Consider the following 15,722-nt stretch of genomic DNA (forward strand, 5'->3'; position numbering starts at 1 on the left):
CTCGAAGTGACTTCAGTCATGTGCAACAGGTCTGGTGTACCCAAGCTTCTTCATCATCTGTATCACCTGCATTTTGGTTTACTCTCTGTCTTTATCTAGAAGAAGTGGCTTTTCAGGTGCAGACACTTGAGCACAGTTAGAGCAAAGGCTGGAAGTTGAGCCCAGTCCCTAGTGTGACCTCAACTAGCTTTTACAACCTGACGCAGAAAATCCCATTCCACAGTCGAGACCCAGCTAGGAATGACGATGTGCAGCCACCAACACACAACAATTAAATGTTCCTCAAACGTTGCTCAGCAGCACAAAGTCCCAGCAATTTTATCCTCTGGCCCTGTTGGAAAAAAGAAAAAGAAAAAAAAAGGCAAAAGCACTCTTACGGAGAAGGGGCAGATTTCTTTCATTCTGTTGCTGCAAAAATCGATGAAGAATTTCAATTAATATTCATAGTTGACAAAAAATGCATAATAAAGAGGGCACCTTTTCTTTAGCCCCTCTATCTGCCATGAGCCGTTCAGAACCGTTTCGCGGTCAGCTATATGGATACTGCTGCAGCAGAAGGACCTGGATTGAATGCTCCAGTGCATTTCTTCCAGGCTACTGAAGCAGCTGTCAGATGCTAATGAGCTTTGGTCATTACAAACCTGGAGCAGATCTACAGTGGTGACATAAAGGTGAAAGGCTCCATATCCCATTACCAAAACCCCATATCCCATTACTGATCTCTTGTGCCATCTGGCCTACCAATAATATTAACTTCTTAACTTCAGCTATTATTATACTTCACAAAAATGTTAAGAGTGTTGGAATGAAGATGGTGTCCTGTTACTGGTTATTTTCATCTTTACTCATCTAGAGTTTCAGACTCCATTTTATTTGCCACTCTTCAAAGCCTGCTCATTTTTTAATTTTATTTTTTTTGTATCATTCAAGCCTGGGATTTTGGAACATGCCAGAAGCCACTTTTTGTCACCCTACACCACACCTCTTTCTGCTAAAAAGTCAATGATAGTTCTGTTGAATCTCAGAAACTGCTTTCCAGGGCAACTTTTCCAGGGCAACTTTTCCAGTTCTATGTAAAAACCAGGATCTTCACCTCTATTAATCCCTAAAGCATTTTTGACATAAAACAAAAGGGGTTCATCAGTTTTGTTTATGTATCTTTGCTGTGTTCCTGTTCAAACAGATACATTTTTGAACACAAAGGTAATCAGCGAATTTTATTCATCAATAATTGTACGATGACAGATGATGCTCGATATTACGTGACAGCTGGTGATGAGAAATGCTCCACAGAACTGTTTGTGAGAGGTAACTTCATCCGTTCACTCCTACTTCACCTACTGTAAATTGGTGCAGGTTCTTCGACCACAACAGAAATTAACAGGGAGGATTTGGTTCAGTATATTTTTGTATTTGCACTGGCAGCCCTTATGATCACTCTGTATTTCTGCGATCCCTGACCATTTTTGTTCCTCGTCCTGTATTTAGTAGTTTAGTGAAAAGCCTGAAATGTGGATATGCTTGATTTCATACTGTACATTGGGATCTAGTAGGGCTTTGGTCCCCTTCATAGTTATAAAGCCATTTTGGAGACTCCTTTATTGTAGCATTGGCTTTCCCAAACACCACTCTTAAGTACCTGCTGACCTTGATACTATTGGTCCAACTGATCTGTTTCAAGTACTCTCAGATCAGACTTTCTAGCAGTTTGTTTTCATTCCATCTGCACAGATTTATGGTAAGACTCCATCAAAAGCTATGAACGGGTGGCCAGTTCTTCACCCTTTTTGTTCCCACAGTGTTGATAGTCTTACTGATAATATTCATGGCATCACTCACACATGGACAACAAAACAAAAAGAAAAACAAAACTTACAGTGACTGAAAAAAATCATCAAATATTTCAGAAAGCTATTTAATATAATGGAGCCCATTAGCCCTATAAATATCATAGGATAACTGTTGTACAATCTCTTGCTATTAAATAAACTTGAGTTTTGACACTAGGAATGGGTTAAACCAAAAAGGGCACTGCGTTATGCCATCAGGTCATCTTATTGTGTATAACAGGCTATAGGACCTGATGAAAACACTGGTCTATGAGAGGGATCTGTGGGAGGGGAATATCAGCTTCTCATGTCAGCCTACCTGGACAAACTGTTAACAAAAAGGGATCCAAGGCAGGTATTAACCTGAACAAATGTTATTTTTTTGTTTAGCACATTTCCTACTAGCATCTTAATGAGCAACTGCTTCCCTGATTTAAGGCAGAAAAGGCTGAACTGAGTCTGATATTCAAAAAACTAGTAGATGTGGCACTTAGGGACATGGTTTAATGGTGGAATTGGCAGTGTAAGTTTATGGTTGGAATCAATGATCTTAATGGTATTTTCCAAACTAAATGATTCTATGATTCTGTATTAGAATTTCAAAGCAGTATCTTCTTCTATAGCATGATTTTGAAAATTTCTTTCACTTAGTTTTCTCTCTCAGATTGCAAATCTGTAATTTTCTCTTTCCACAGATCCTCCGATTTTGGTGACGAAAGGGCTGGAGGATACTAGTACCTATGTTGGTGAACGAGTAGAATTGAGCTGTGAAGTATCTGAGGATGATGCAAATGTGAAATGGTAAGCCACACTTTGAACAGATATTGTTTTCCTTAAGAATAAAACCCAGAATATTTTAATTGTAGGCAAAAACATGAACAGCTTTTCCTATACCAGTGAGCCTTAAAATTGTTAAGAAAATCTCAAGAAAAACATTATTCAAGAATGCAGCAACAGCAAAAATATCTTTACACATTCATGGATGAATTTGTATAACCTTTTATTGTGTCTTAAGTCTTATAAATCCTTCTCTGGAAGTTTCAGTCTATGGGAGTCTCATTTGCTCAGGACTTTTATTGGAAAAATAATCATCCTTTGTTTTCCGTTAGGTTTAAGAATGGTGTAGAACTTCCTAATGATCCTAAATCTCGGTATCGAATCAAGGTTGAGGGTAAAAAACACACTTTGATCATAGAGGAAGCTGCAAAAAATGATAACGCAACTTACTCAGTAATGACAACTGGAGGCCAATCAGAAGCTAAGCTTTCAGTTGATTGTAAGTATAATACATCTTGCTCTTGAATTTGTCACAGTTTGCTGGCTTACTTATCTTCCATACCAATTTCTGCGCTGCAAATCTCCATAACAGTGAATTTCCTTATTTCCTTCAGACATTCTTTGCAGTAACAGGCAATGAACTAGTCCTGCTTGAAAACTTTCTGTCACTCCATTAAGAGGGAAAACAAAGCTGTCCATCCAAAGAATAACAGGTCAACAAAGTGAAATTTTCAATGGAAATATCAGCTTCTCTTGAATCCTGTCAGATTTTCACAGGAAAGCCAAACCAAGGCTTTTTAGACAGAAGCGGGGGGGGGGGGGGGGGGGGCGGGGGGGGCGGTGAGGAGGAATTTGGACAAAATAAGCAGTTTTGTAACTGGGCATGCTGTTAACAGACATCAGGATCATTCAACCTGAACTCATAGGCACAAACACATGACTATGTAGCTCCCTCAAGACTCTGTGCAATTTCTCTTTAAAACACCTGTGTTTTATAGTAAAATGTATCTTCCTGTCCTCTAAAGTTATCATACATTATGCATAAATACACACTGTTTAGTGATACTCATACTGCTTTTGACTATTTTGTACAAATTGGAATCCTAAGCACAACCAATTAGTGTTGGAAGTTGTTCTCCATAGCTATTGAACTCCATCATCTTTCCTTTCATGCAACTCCTTCTGAGGATTTTCCAGCTGGCTCTCTATAAAATGATCCCTTTCCCATCACTCTTTGTTTCCTATGTCAGACTACAGTCAGGGATATTTATTGCATACAGACGCTACTGTGTGTTCAGCCTGGACTCTGGTCTACAGCATCTAATCTTCCAGAAAGTGGAAGTGAACTGGAGAACCAGTTCCCAGGCTCAAGTTTTACAAAACCTAGTAATAGCTGTGGGTATTCATAGGTAAGTTACGGCAGTTCAGCAAACATGAGAACAAGGAGTGTATGAAGTTCAGCTTTCTGTCCAGTCAGCATTTGCTACCAGCCTGACAAAAGAGGTGGAGAAGTACAGTCCTCAGTTAAGATGAAATAATCTGGGAATTCTCCAAATTACCTTGGATCAGCTGGGAGAGCTATGATAGCAGTTAGACCACTGCCAGATCACAGGAAAGGCAGGTTGTAACCCCTTCTAGTGCATAGGTCTGGGGACAGAGGTCTTTCGCTTCTTGAAAGTTTCTTACTGGACTCTGGTGGATAGAAATACCCTACCTCCAGCACCTATACACCAGAGAGAGGACTGCATTCAAATAATGCTCCCGAGCTTAGTTCTACTCACAATATCCATGGAGTTTCCCTAGAGAATGAGCATTTTGGATCACCCTTTCTAAGGCACCAGACTACATGAAAAGAGGTTAATTTATGTAGCTGACATGTACATATAACTGGTATTTCAACTTGAGAACTTTATTATTGGAGGCATTTTTCTGATTTGAAGACTATTGTAATAGCTAGGAGCTCGGGGACAGAACCATGAGCTATTGTTTGATGTTAGTGTTAATAGCTCTGCTTCTGTTTTACTAAGTGAGACCACTGAAGATATCACTTGCACTGGAAGACCAGACTGTGAGGCTTGGACAGGAAATCCACCTGAAGTGTGAGATATCCGAGAACGTGTCAGGGAAATGGTACAAAAATGGGCAACTAGTCGAAGCCAGCGATCGTGTAAAGCTTTATCACAAAGGAAGGTAAGCCTGTTGTGTATCGACTTGGCTTCCGATGGCATTACACCATAGAGATGTGCCAATATGTGGGTTACTTCGCTGAAAATTATCTGGTAATCGAGCCTAACCTGTGTCCCTCTGACATTTTTATCATTACAAAAGCCATGTCACCTTGCTCCCTTTCATCTTGTGTCTTTTGGCTGTGGAGGGCCATAATCAAATCCTTGATCCATCTGAGTTCAAGCTATTAATTTTTCTTGACATTGATATTGTTGTTAGAATGGAACATTAAGTAGTAAAGTAAAATAATTGTTATATATTATTAAAAATAGCTTTTAAATGTCTGTTTTTCTGATAGCTTCTGCTTGTGTCAATTCAGGACATGTATCTCTGTCTATACAAAGTATGTGGAGATATCAGGTCCTTTTGCATTTATAATCTTCCTTTTTCTTGGAAAGTATAAAAAACAAGAACAAAGCCAAAACAAAACAGGGAAAGCTCCTACCTTTTTTCAGCTTAGCAGACCATTTATACAGCTGGAACTGCAGTTGTGAAGATGCTCCTAAACAGGCTATGAAATCTTTGCATTGACGCCATAATGTTGGCTAAGTCACAGTAAGGAACAAGTGCCAGCTGTGCGATGACCCCTGGGATTGACATAAGGTGAAGGATCTCCCACAACCCATGTAGGCTCATAGGGTGAGGTGAGGGAAAGGGGAGCAGAAAGGGTGCAGAGGTGAGTCCTACCTGGAACAAAGTTTAGCCAGAGCCGGTGATAGGAGAGCAAAAAAATTACCATTCTGGAAGACGCAGTTAGGTAGTAAGAGAAACATATGCTTTGCTCACCTGTTTCTTTATTCTGGCAAACAAATAGGAGATTTGGTCCTGTCACAAATATTTCTTCTTCAACAACCAAATTACAATTAACAGCAGCAGCAGCAAAGAGATTACACTCCTGTATTTTTCTACTTCAGTGTTCAAATAAAAATATTATGATTGGTTACATTATTTGGTGAGTTTCTCAATAATATTTTGTACAAATCACATGGTATTTATTCAGTTAAAATAGCACTAAGCATCCAGCAAAGGATTTTTTTGGTCACTAATTTTACACACTTGCACAGATCTCCTAAACTTTTAATAGATTTTTCCTTCTAGCTTCACACAATCTTCAAAAATATTAAACATTGATTTCTTCAATTTTTTACAGAATCCACAGATTTGTTATAGCGAGTGCTGCTGTTGATGATGAGGCTGAATACATGTTTGTACCAGACGCCTATAATATTAATATTCCATGCAAAGTACATGTTGTGGGTAAGTATATGGCACAATGACTTATATATAACATCTCTTTCCCTGGCCTTTGGAAATTAAAAGCAGTGTGAAATCTCATTGATTATAGTCAGTTTATTTCCTTTGAGCAGACATCTACCAGACAACACAAACCTGCTGCTTTGGCAAAGTGCAAGTGAGGTAGTCAGGGAGCACTTTGCCTATGCTCAGGCTCTGTTCACAGTTTCCAAGCCTGGGGGAGCTCCCAGGGAAGTCTTCTTGTTGTTGAATTCCCAAACCTAAACCACTACTAAGAGTTTGTGTAAAACAGCTGTTGCTCTTCTCTTTTTGGTTATACAGTGTTGTCTCCTTTCAAGAATTGGCTTGCTGACATTACAAAATGTGATTTAGTTTGGTAAAAGCTCAGTAGAATAGGTACATATTTACCTATTCCCTAAATAGGTTATCTAGAGAGCAAAATGTTTCTGCGCAGCTTTTATTCATTCAGCAAAACAGAAGGCTTGTTAATGATCCCACTCTTTCAAACAAAAATAAAACAAGGCATTGACTTTTCACACAACAATACCTCGCTGGCTTTTAACTGCAATTAGCAATTTGAAAGTCAAAAGGAGAGCAATAGAAATGGCCAAAGTTCTAGAAAATATGTTCTATAACTGAAACGGAAAGAAGTGGGGTATCTGTGTTGGAAAAAGTATTGGCGAGGTTTAGGGAGAATGAAGAGGGAAAGGGTACTAGAAGGGTGCACTCACTAATATAACTTCCAATACATTAAAAAAAGTTGTAAGAGGATATTAATCAGTTGTTCTCCATACACATGGGTTACAACAAAAGTGACCACTTCATTTTCAGAAAAAGGATTTAAGAATATTTTTAAACTGCAAGAACAGTGATGCCTGAAGCATGGTAATAGGTGTTGTAGAAAGCCTGCAATTGAAATTCTCAAGTGCCACTTAGAGGAAATCTCTCTCAGAAGTTACCTGAGTACATATAATTCTGCCTCAGGAAGACAGTTTTTTCAATTGTCCTACTATTCCAAATTTTCTATGGTAACATGATTTATTTTAATCAGAAAACTATTTTCTTGAAAAGAAGATTTCTTCACAAATTCTCCTCTCCACGAAAAATTAGTTGATTGAAAATACCAGGAAAATAAAAAACATAGAGCCCGTTTCTCTATGTTGCAGACCTGTGCCAGTCACTGAACTCACAGAGTGGCAGCCACATGGCAAACTTGGACAATCTTTCCTTTTTCAGATCCTCCTAAACTCCACCTGGATGGTCTTGGGGAAGGGAACACTGTGACAGTAGTGGCAGGAAGCAAACTACGACTTGAGATCCCCATCACTGGCGAGCCAACTCCAAAAGTCATGTGGAGTAAAGGGGACAAGGTACATTGTCATTATACACGTTTCTTTAGCTTAACAAGGGGCTGAAACCAACAAAGGAAAAAAATACGGGTTTGCTATAAATAAATTATAAATGAAAGAGACACATGAGATGCAGAAGAAAAACTAGTGAAAACCTACCAAATGGCTACTTCTTCTGTACATACTGCCCCAAATGGCTGACAGGTTTTGACAGAAAGCCATGGTATGGTCTGGTTTTGGAAAATGAATGATGAATTCTGATGGAGTGTCAAGTCTCAAATGAAACAATAGGTTGGGCAATTGGTGTCTTGCATCTGGTGTCTTAAAGCACAGGTCAATCCCTGGCTGTGTAATAGTAAAAGGATACTTTTTCATATTTAAATTTCCATTGTGGTATGTGGAAGTTGGAACATGCTATTATTACTCGATTCGTCAGAACTATCTGGTCAAATCTCTGACTACTATTTTTCAAATATTAATTGTAATATCACCACTGTGGACTTGTCCAAATAAGAAATTATTCTAGGAGAGCTCTTACTCAAAAATACGTGCCAGCATTTGAAAATTGTGAGACAAACTACTGACCATTACAGTCACTCTGACTTTTAAACTGAAGGAATTACATTTTCGATCTGACTTTTGGAAGGATTCACTACTCTCTTTCCATCAAATTAATGATGGGTAGTGTCGACAAAAGCGTGTTCTTGCTCGCAGGACCAGCAAGCCTAGTGCATCTTCCTTTAGGATGCAATGGCTGAACTGAGTACTAAACAGTAACCGTATTTTAAAGTTAGTTATTTGTCCCTCAGTTATTTTCACACTTTTGTGATCATTAAGTGACTGAAATTCTGAGCTTTAGTGTGTTTGCTTTAGTATTTTTGCTGAAGTGTCCTGTACTGCATGCAGACGTTGATTTTTGAGCATTTTGATTCTCAAATCCAGAAAATATTACTTTACCCTCTGTTTGCTTTGATTAATAGTGGATAACAGACAGTGGAAGAATACGGGCAGAAACATATCCAGACAGCAGCTGTCTGGTCATTGATACGGCTGAGAGAGAAGATTCAGGTCAATTCAGAATATCATTAAAGAATGAGGCTGGAGAGGACACAGCTCTAATCAACATTAAAGTGGTTGGTAAGTCATGTGGAAGAGTGCACATAAGCAATATCTTTTATCACAGCCCTTTTCAATAAATGCTCCTTGAAGAACCCTGCTTCTCTGCACCCCAAGTAGAGACAAATTCTTCTTCCTCTACCTGAAGGGACTCTTCCGTAGACGTCCTCCCTACCTACCAAATTGCTGTAGATTGTCAGAAAACTTCAATTTTCCAGTTTGTCCCCATTTTCAGATGTGGAATTGAGGTGCAAGGATACTAAATCCCAGTGTAACAGGAGTTTAGCATGGGATTTAAGTGAGAGTTAATTATCACCCTGCTGCCACCTCATGCTGCAGGGGCCACACCTGTGCAGTCGCCTCTGGCTGCCCTTAACACCTTCCATTCTCCATCTGGCTGTGGGCTCTGTCTTATCACATGCCCTCAAGTGGTTCTCAAGTGTCCTGACTGCGTGGATGAACTTGGCATTTATCCCTTCCTATCCACCTGCCAGGATCCACAAACATCTTCTTTCTTTCTCTCTCCTCATTAGGAAATCCTGTTACACTGTTCAGATTTGTTTCTTATCTGACATTTTCTATTTCAGCCTATGTATTTTTTTAAAAATTTTAATAATAATATTTACTTTCTTTGCAACAGACGTTCCTGATCCTCCTCAGGCACCAAATGTGACTGAGGTGGGTGAAGACTGGTGTGTTATGACCTGGGAACCTCCAGCCAATGATGGTGGATCACCCATCTTAGGTACATACTTCTCTTTTTTTTTTTTTTTTTTTTGTAGTGATGTTCTAATATAGACAAAAGAAACAAACCCCAAATAATGGATGCCATAGGATCAGAGTTTAGTTCAGGCCCTAGAGAGGTGCACTTCGAGTATCCAGTTACAGGAATGCTCTACCCATTCTTTGACTTTATTGGATACCTGATTTTTTAATGCTTTGAGATTTGTCATTTTGTATGTTGCCACATTACCAATCCCCTTACTTGAAAAACAACCTCTTATAATACCGAACTTTGAACTGTTAGTCTGTTTGAATGTTAGCAGGAGTTTCAGAAACAATTTACTGTGTAAATTGGAATATCTTCTAATACACTGAACCAACAGGAAAAACAGAGGGGCCCAGACGCCAGCAGAATCACTTTGAACTTAATACAGTGGTGTTGTAAGTGAAGTCCAAAGAAAACTCTTACATGGCTGTGAAATCCAAGGAGGTGACTATCAAGTAGCTTGCAATGGGAAAAATTTAACAATAACTCTTAAACCACTTTGAGACTAGAAGGGGATATTGAGGTGTATACAGAAAAACCTCACTATTGAGCTTTATGCCACCACTTACTATAGTCAAATTTTGTTTGGTCGATAGGATATTTCATTGAAAGGAAAAAGAAACAAAGCTCCCGGTGGATGAGGCTGAATTTTGAACTGATTAAAGAAACAACTTTTGAGCCAAAGAAGATGATTGAAGGTGTTGCTTATGAGGTCCGTGTATTTGCTGTTAATGCAATAGGCACCTCCAAACCAAGTATGCCTTCAAAGTCCTTTGTTCCTTTAGGTAAGTAGTCAAGGACATAGACATAAGTATGTATTTAGAAAATTATCATTAATACATTGTTAAAGTCATCTAATTATATAACCATAGTTCTTGTTGCACTTGTGTTGCTCAGGACCTGTCTTTATTAGGTGCAGCATAAACTATATATCTATCCCTGAAGGATTTATAGCCTTTTACAAACAAGAAACAAGGATATATAGCCAGAAAAATGGTGCACTACAATAAAACAGTGACACGCTATAGGTGAGCCGGATATGGTCAATACTATGGTCAATATGTTTTAAGCACCAAAATTAACAGTTCCACTTTTTTATGTATCATAGGTACCTCCTGAGCCAAGAGTCAAACTATTGCCAGTCAAGCTGGCAATTTAGAGAATTGATGAAGATGATGCATTATAGTCTTGGTTGTTTTGTGTGTCTTTCTCCTGATATAAATTTGGCCAAAGAGGGTCAGGAAAAGTGACTAGAAGTCTAAGATCACTATTTGCAGGCTGCACTGTATGAAAATGAGACTTCCTTTCACGTTTCACTGCTTATGCTTTGCTGTCACATAGTAGTTTGCCATTTTAAAAAATGTACAGATATTCACAAATAATCCATATATTTCCATTTAAAAAAATCACAGGTATATTACCTATCATAAAGGTAGAAATCTATGAAAAAAAAAAAAAGTGAATTTGCCAAATATTGCAATAAAACATATAATAACATTTGAATAGTCTCTAATTTCATCCTATGAGCTATGGGTCCCCATTAGATGAAATAGGGACTTTTTTCCCAGAAAGGGATTATGTATTTTCAATATCCTTTTGCAGACAATCCAGGTTAGTCTAGGATGTATTTTATACTATTCTATACATCATCTTATTGCTTTACATTAATATAACAGCTAGAAGGCCTTGTCATTCACCCAGTGACAGACTAATTCAGTGGTCTTTTCATCTAGAGAAACAGATTTTCAAACTATTGTGACAACCACAAGTCCCTATAAAAGAAAGGTCTCTTGTTCTGTAGGGCAGCAAAGGTCTCCACCTTGCTCAGCGGCGCACTTAAAATGCAAGGGAGCAGGAAGAAGGTGGCTGCTACTGCTACAGCATGTTCTCCTCTTGCCAGAAAATACCTGCTGTTGTAGAACATGAAACTCATAACTTCTCTGCTCTACCTTTCACCGTTCTTTGTCCTTTCGCTCCTGAGCAGGAGGAATTTAACTCCAGGTTAGGCTGTGAGCAGATATGGGATGAGGCACTTGCTTCTCCTAGTTTGGTCCTAGTTGGGAAAGATATGACAGGGATGATTGGAAATGCCTGGTAGGCAGGATTTAGCCTGTTGCCTACAATGCTAAATTAGAGGAATTCACTCCATAAATGTAAACCTTTAATTGTAACACAGTTTTCTGCCTTCTCCCCGCTGCCTGCTTGCTCCAGCTGTTACCAGCCCACCAACTCTCCTGGCAGTGGATGGAGTGACTGACACCACAGTCACAATGAAATGGAGGCCACCAGACCACATCGGAGCGGCAGGGCTAGACGGCTATGTTGTAGAGTACTGCTTTGAAGGAAGTAAGTGACAATGACTGTGGTATGTTACTCACAGTGAAAGTAGGTGAGACTTTCTCCCTTTCTTCTCTACAGGTACCAAGTGCTCTCACTCTGAGGCAGAGACTAATCAGTCAGAACACCTCAAGCAGCAGGGTTTTGTTCAGGCTTCCTTTGGTTTGTATTCCAGATCCCACATACTGACTGTAGTTCGATTGATCTTACATTTGATCTGAAATCCAAAACAAAAGCCATATAATCTGTTGTAGTGTACCAAGTACTGTGTTAATTGTTGTCCTCTTTTTTGAGCTAATTGAAGAATCAATACAGTAAAGAGTGGATGGATGAATGAATAGGAAATAATGAATGTTTGTAAGTATTGTCCAAAATATATGCAGGTTGGCTGGGTTTTAGGGACAGGAAGTCCTCAGTGGGGTAATTCCTATCTTGACATATTACTAATTGGCTACTTCAAGTGCCACTTCCCAATACTGAGGACAGACAGCCTCTCCAATAGCTGGCTGTAGAAGTTATCTAGGCATGTGAAGTTCATGCCTGGATATTGAATTTCTCCAACTTTTCAGTGTAGTTAGATACAGGATCTTTAACTATGTCCATGTAAGACATAAATCTATACAAAACTGAAGGAGAAAGATAAAGATGTAAGAGACTGAATAACTTATAAGAATAAAATAACAAATAATAGGGAAGTATAATTTATATTTTACAACTAAGAGTCTTTGGTGATCAAGCAGCAGAAACTTAGTATTTTCAAGCAGATTTTCTTCTGAATTGGCATCAAATGAAGTCTATTTTCAAAAAGTAAAATCTACCAAGACCTAAGTAAGTATCAAATAGTCTGGAGTGATATTTGCAGTCCCCAGCCTCCGTGGGCAAATGCCATTCAGTGGGACTCCAGCAATGTTGTGTATTTGGATGGACAGGACACAGTCACCTTCAGCTCCACTACCTGCTGCTTTTGACTCCACTGTAAATCAAGCGATGAGTTGGACACCTTTTTTTCATAGAGGCATTTATTTCAATGAAGCATTTTCATGAATGCAGTCCACAGCCTGGAGACAATATGTAGAGGACAGAACTTGTCATTCACACTATCACGTGTTGCAGATTCAGACAGTCCAGGAAAACAATAGTTCACAAAAGCGGTCAGACACCACAGGAGCAGAGTGTCCTCAGCTCTCACTCCAGTGAGTGGGAGAAGGAGTGAAGAAGAACCATTGGCTTTTCTCAGGAGCAGTCATCATCTTGTAGTGTTGAGCTGAATATCTGTAAGGAGCAGGAGCAGACTGCAAGAAGCTCAGAGGTCTGGAGAAGATCACCTGAAGGCAGCTGGAATGGTAGGAAGGGTTTTCCTTGTATATTGGGAGAGAGCAGCTCAGAACAAGTAAGCATGCAGTCTCACATTAAGACAAAGCATTCCTAGAATGTTTCCATTGTATAGGCAAGATGTATGGGAATATAAAGGGAACTGTCAATGTGAGGACTTCAGTGTATTCTTTATATTATGCACTGTTTAGCATTGGTAAGATGGCGGGGGAAAAAGTTAAAAGTGCTTGTAATATGCCACTGTCGTAAAATCCTTGACATTAGAGTCTGTGATATTTGAATTAGGTGACAGGAGAGGATGAAAAATATATACATATACTAATGTAAAATATGATTTTCAGAGAAATCTTCCAAATCTACCTTTTAAGGAAGGCTCCAGGGAGACATTATTGCAGCCTTCCAGTACTTAAAAGGGGCCTATAAGAAAGATGGGGACAGAGTTTTTAGGGGGGTCTGTTGCAATAGGACAAGGGGTAATGGTTTTAAACTAAAGTAGGGGAGATTCAGGCTAGACATGAGGAAGAAATATTTTACCATGCAGGTGGTGAAACCCTGGCCCAGGTTGCCCAGAGAGGTGGTAGATGCCCCATCCCTGGAGACATTCAAGGCTGGGCTGGATGGTGCTCTGAGCAACCTGATCTAGTTGCAGATGCCCCTGCCCATCTCAGGGGGTTGGACTAGATGACCTGTGATGGTCCCTTCCAACCCAAACTGTTCTATGATTCTATTATTAGACAGAAGATCATTGTATATGATTCTATTATTAGACAGAAGATCATTGTATACCTGTTGAATGGAACAAATTTTTTTTTTTTTTTTTTTCAGATAGGTTTAAAACATATGAAGATACAACAAAATGACAGTCAAGTCTGTCATTTTATTGTTACCCACCTCAGTTAAAATACAATGGGTACAATGTATTTTACATAGCTGAGTGTTTATGTATATCTATATATGCCTCCTATATATGTATATACATATATATATACACAATTGACATTATTTATGTATATATGTTATGAAAATTGTTAGGAAGAAGCAGGCTTAGTAGAAAATACCAATTTAAAAAGATGTGTTATTGGAATATGCATCCTTTTCTCTGTGTTCAGTCCCTTTCTCTTTCTTGAAATATCGTGGTGCCTCCTTTCCTCAGTCCTTTCAGTGCCTGTTCTGCCTCAAACTAATTTCTTCTATAATGTGTAATAACTCTTTTTAATTTCAAGGTATTTTTTATGACCGTCTATATTCATTCTGCTGTTCCTTTAATCATGTGTTTGTAAACTCATTTGTCTTTACCTTCTCCATTCTTTCATCATTGTCACTGAAGTAGTTTTAAACAGGGCTTTTCTGAATCTTCCTTATCACAGCAATCATTAAGAGAAGTCACAAGCTGAAAATATGAAGACAAAATATATATGTAGTTACAACTTACAAGAATCGTGTACATGAGCATTGGTTTGGCTTAGTGAATATTGGTATTTCCTTTTAGTCTGAACCTCATAACTTGATCAACATGGTGGACTCTTGGACATCCTTAACTATGGTAGCACCTTTGACAGCTCTCAGTGTATACTACTGAACTAGAGTCTCATCATGAGTATCTGGACCTAGCACTGCACAGATGTGAACAACATGAATATAGAACTCCCCAGAGCTAGTTTACAACATCCAACTTGAACCTCTTGCTGTGGTGATGTGAAGTAGACCACATCGTGTTGACACTGAAGAGGAGAGTTCCTAGTAATGTAATGTACTCTGCTGGGTGGTTCTGTGTGACATTTCACAGGTAGACTGATGAGCTGGGCCCTTGTTTTCCCTAGGACACCATGTTTATCTGCCTTTAAAGGGCCATTGTACCTGCAGATTATCTGTTTTCATAGTTAGTAAAGAAGGACTTCAGAGAGTCTCTGTTGGCTGTTTGCCAATGTATCCATCCAGGACCATGCATAGACACTACAACAGTATTTTTATTATCCTGAAAAGAGCCAAGTCTAGGATTCCAGGAAATCCAGGGCAGTGATAGCTTTGTTCAGGAAATAAAGTCTTGGTGTTTACATCATATCTGTCATTATCCATGGTTTTGGCATTCTTTACTTTTCTTTCTGTGTTGCCTTTAGCTGTGTTCTCTTCTCTTCTCTTCTCTTCTCTTCTCTTCTCTTCTCTTCTCTTCTCTTCTCTTCTCTTCTCTTCTCTTCTCTTCTCTTCTCTTCTCTTTCCATAAGATTTTTTTCCAAGACTTCTCTTTTTCTGTCTTGTTCAGAATTCTTCTCTGAATGTCTTCTCTCTTCTATGATGTGTTTTCTTCTTCTCCCACACTTTTTCCCATCATCCTTTTGTTTCATTTCTCTCTTCCAAATGTTCCTTTTGTCTCTTTCTATTCATCTTTCCAGGGCTGTGATCAGGCCCAAAGGAAAAGAATAAACAAAAACCACCTTATCTCCTCCTCTTCTTTTATCCGTTAGCTTTCCTGTCAGCATCATGCATAACTGTTCTTTGATCTAGATACTCTCTTCCCATCTCTCTCCTTCCTGCAGTCTCCCTAAATAAGGGTTCTCTAAATCTTTAAAGCCCAGCATCTATCTTTGCATACTTACTAACAGGAATTGCTAACCACTGACAAAATGCTCCATCTGTGTGAAAGTGGGTGTCTCTGATTAATTTTAAAGATGGATTCTCACAAGGTATATCGACAGATCTGTCAGAGGAATTGGTGGAGCCACCTTTTAACCTGGA

At 38.9% G+C, this 15,722-nt stretch overlaps 1 protein-coding gene across 1 annotated transcript in view; it reads left to right on the plus strand.

The window, feature by feature from the left end:
* MYBPC1 (myosin binding protein C1) overlaps nt 1–15,722 on the plus strand; it is a 75,469-nt gene that overhangs the window by 42,086 nt on the left and 17,661 nt on the right. Inside the window, exons 12-21 of the mRNA XM_082064071.1 lie at nt 1,145–1,308; nt 2,525–2,630; nt 2,939–3,105; nt 4,634–4,796; nt 5,983–6,089; nt 7,323–7,456; nt 8,416–8,572; nt 9,192–9,296; nt 9,917–10,105; nt 11,532–11,666. Coding sequence (XP_081920197.1) covers nt 1,145–1,308; nt 2,525–2,630; nt 2,939–3,105; nt 4,634–4,796; nt 5,983–6,089; nt 7,323–7,456; nt 8,416–8,572; nt 9,192–9,296; nt 9,917–10,105; nt 11,532–11,666 — 1,427 coding nt within the window. The remainder of the gene's footprint in view (nt 1–1,144; nt 1,309–2,524; nt 2,631–2,938; nt 3,106–4,633; nt 4,797–5,982; nt 6,090–7,322; nt 7,457–8,415; nt 8,573–9,191; nt 9,297–9,916; nt 10,106–11,531; nt 11,667–15,722) is intronic.

The sequence above is a fragment of the Streptopelia decaocto genome (genome assembly GCF_964273445.1).
Source record: "Streptopelia decaocto genome assembly, chromosome: 1".
In the NCBI taxonomy this organism is placed as follows: Eukaryota; Metazoa; Chordata; class Aves; order Columbiformes; family Columbidae; genus Streptopelia; species Streptopelia decaocto.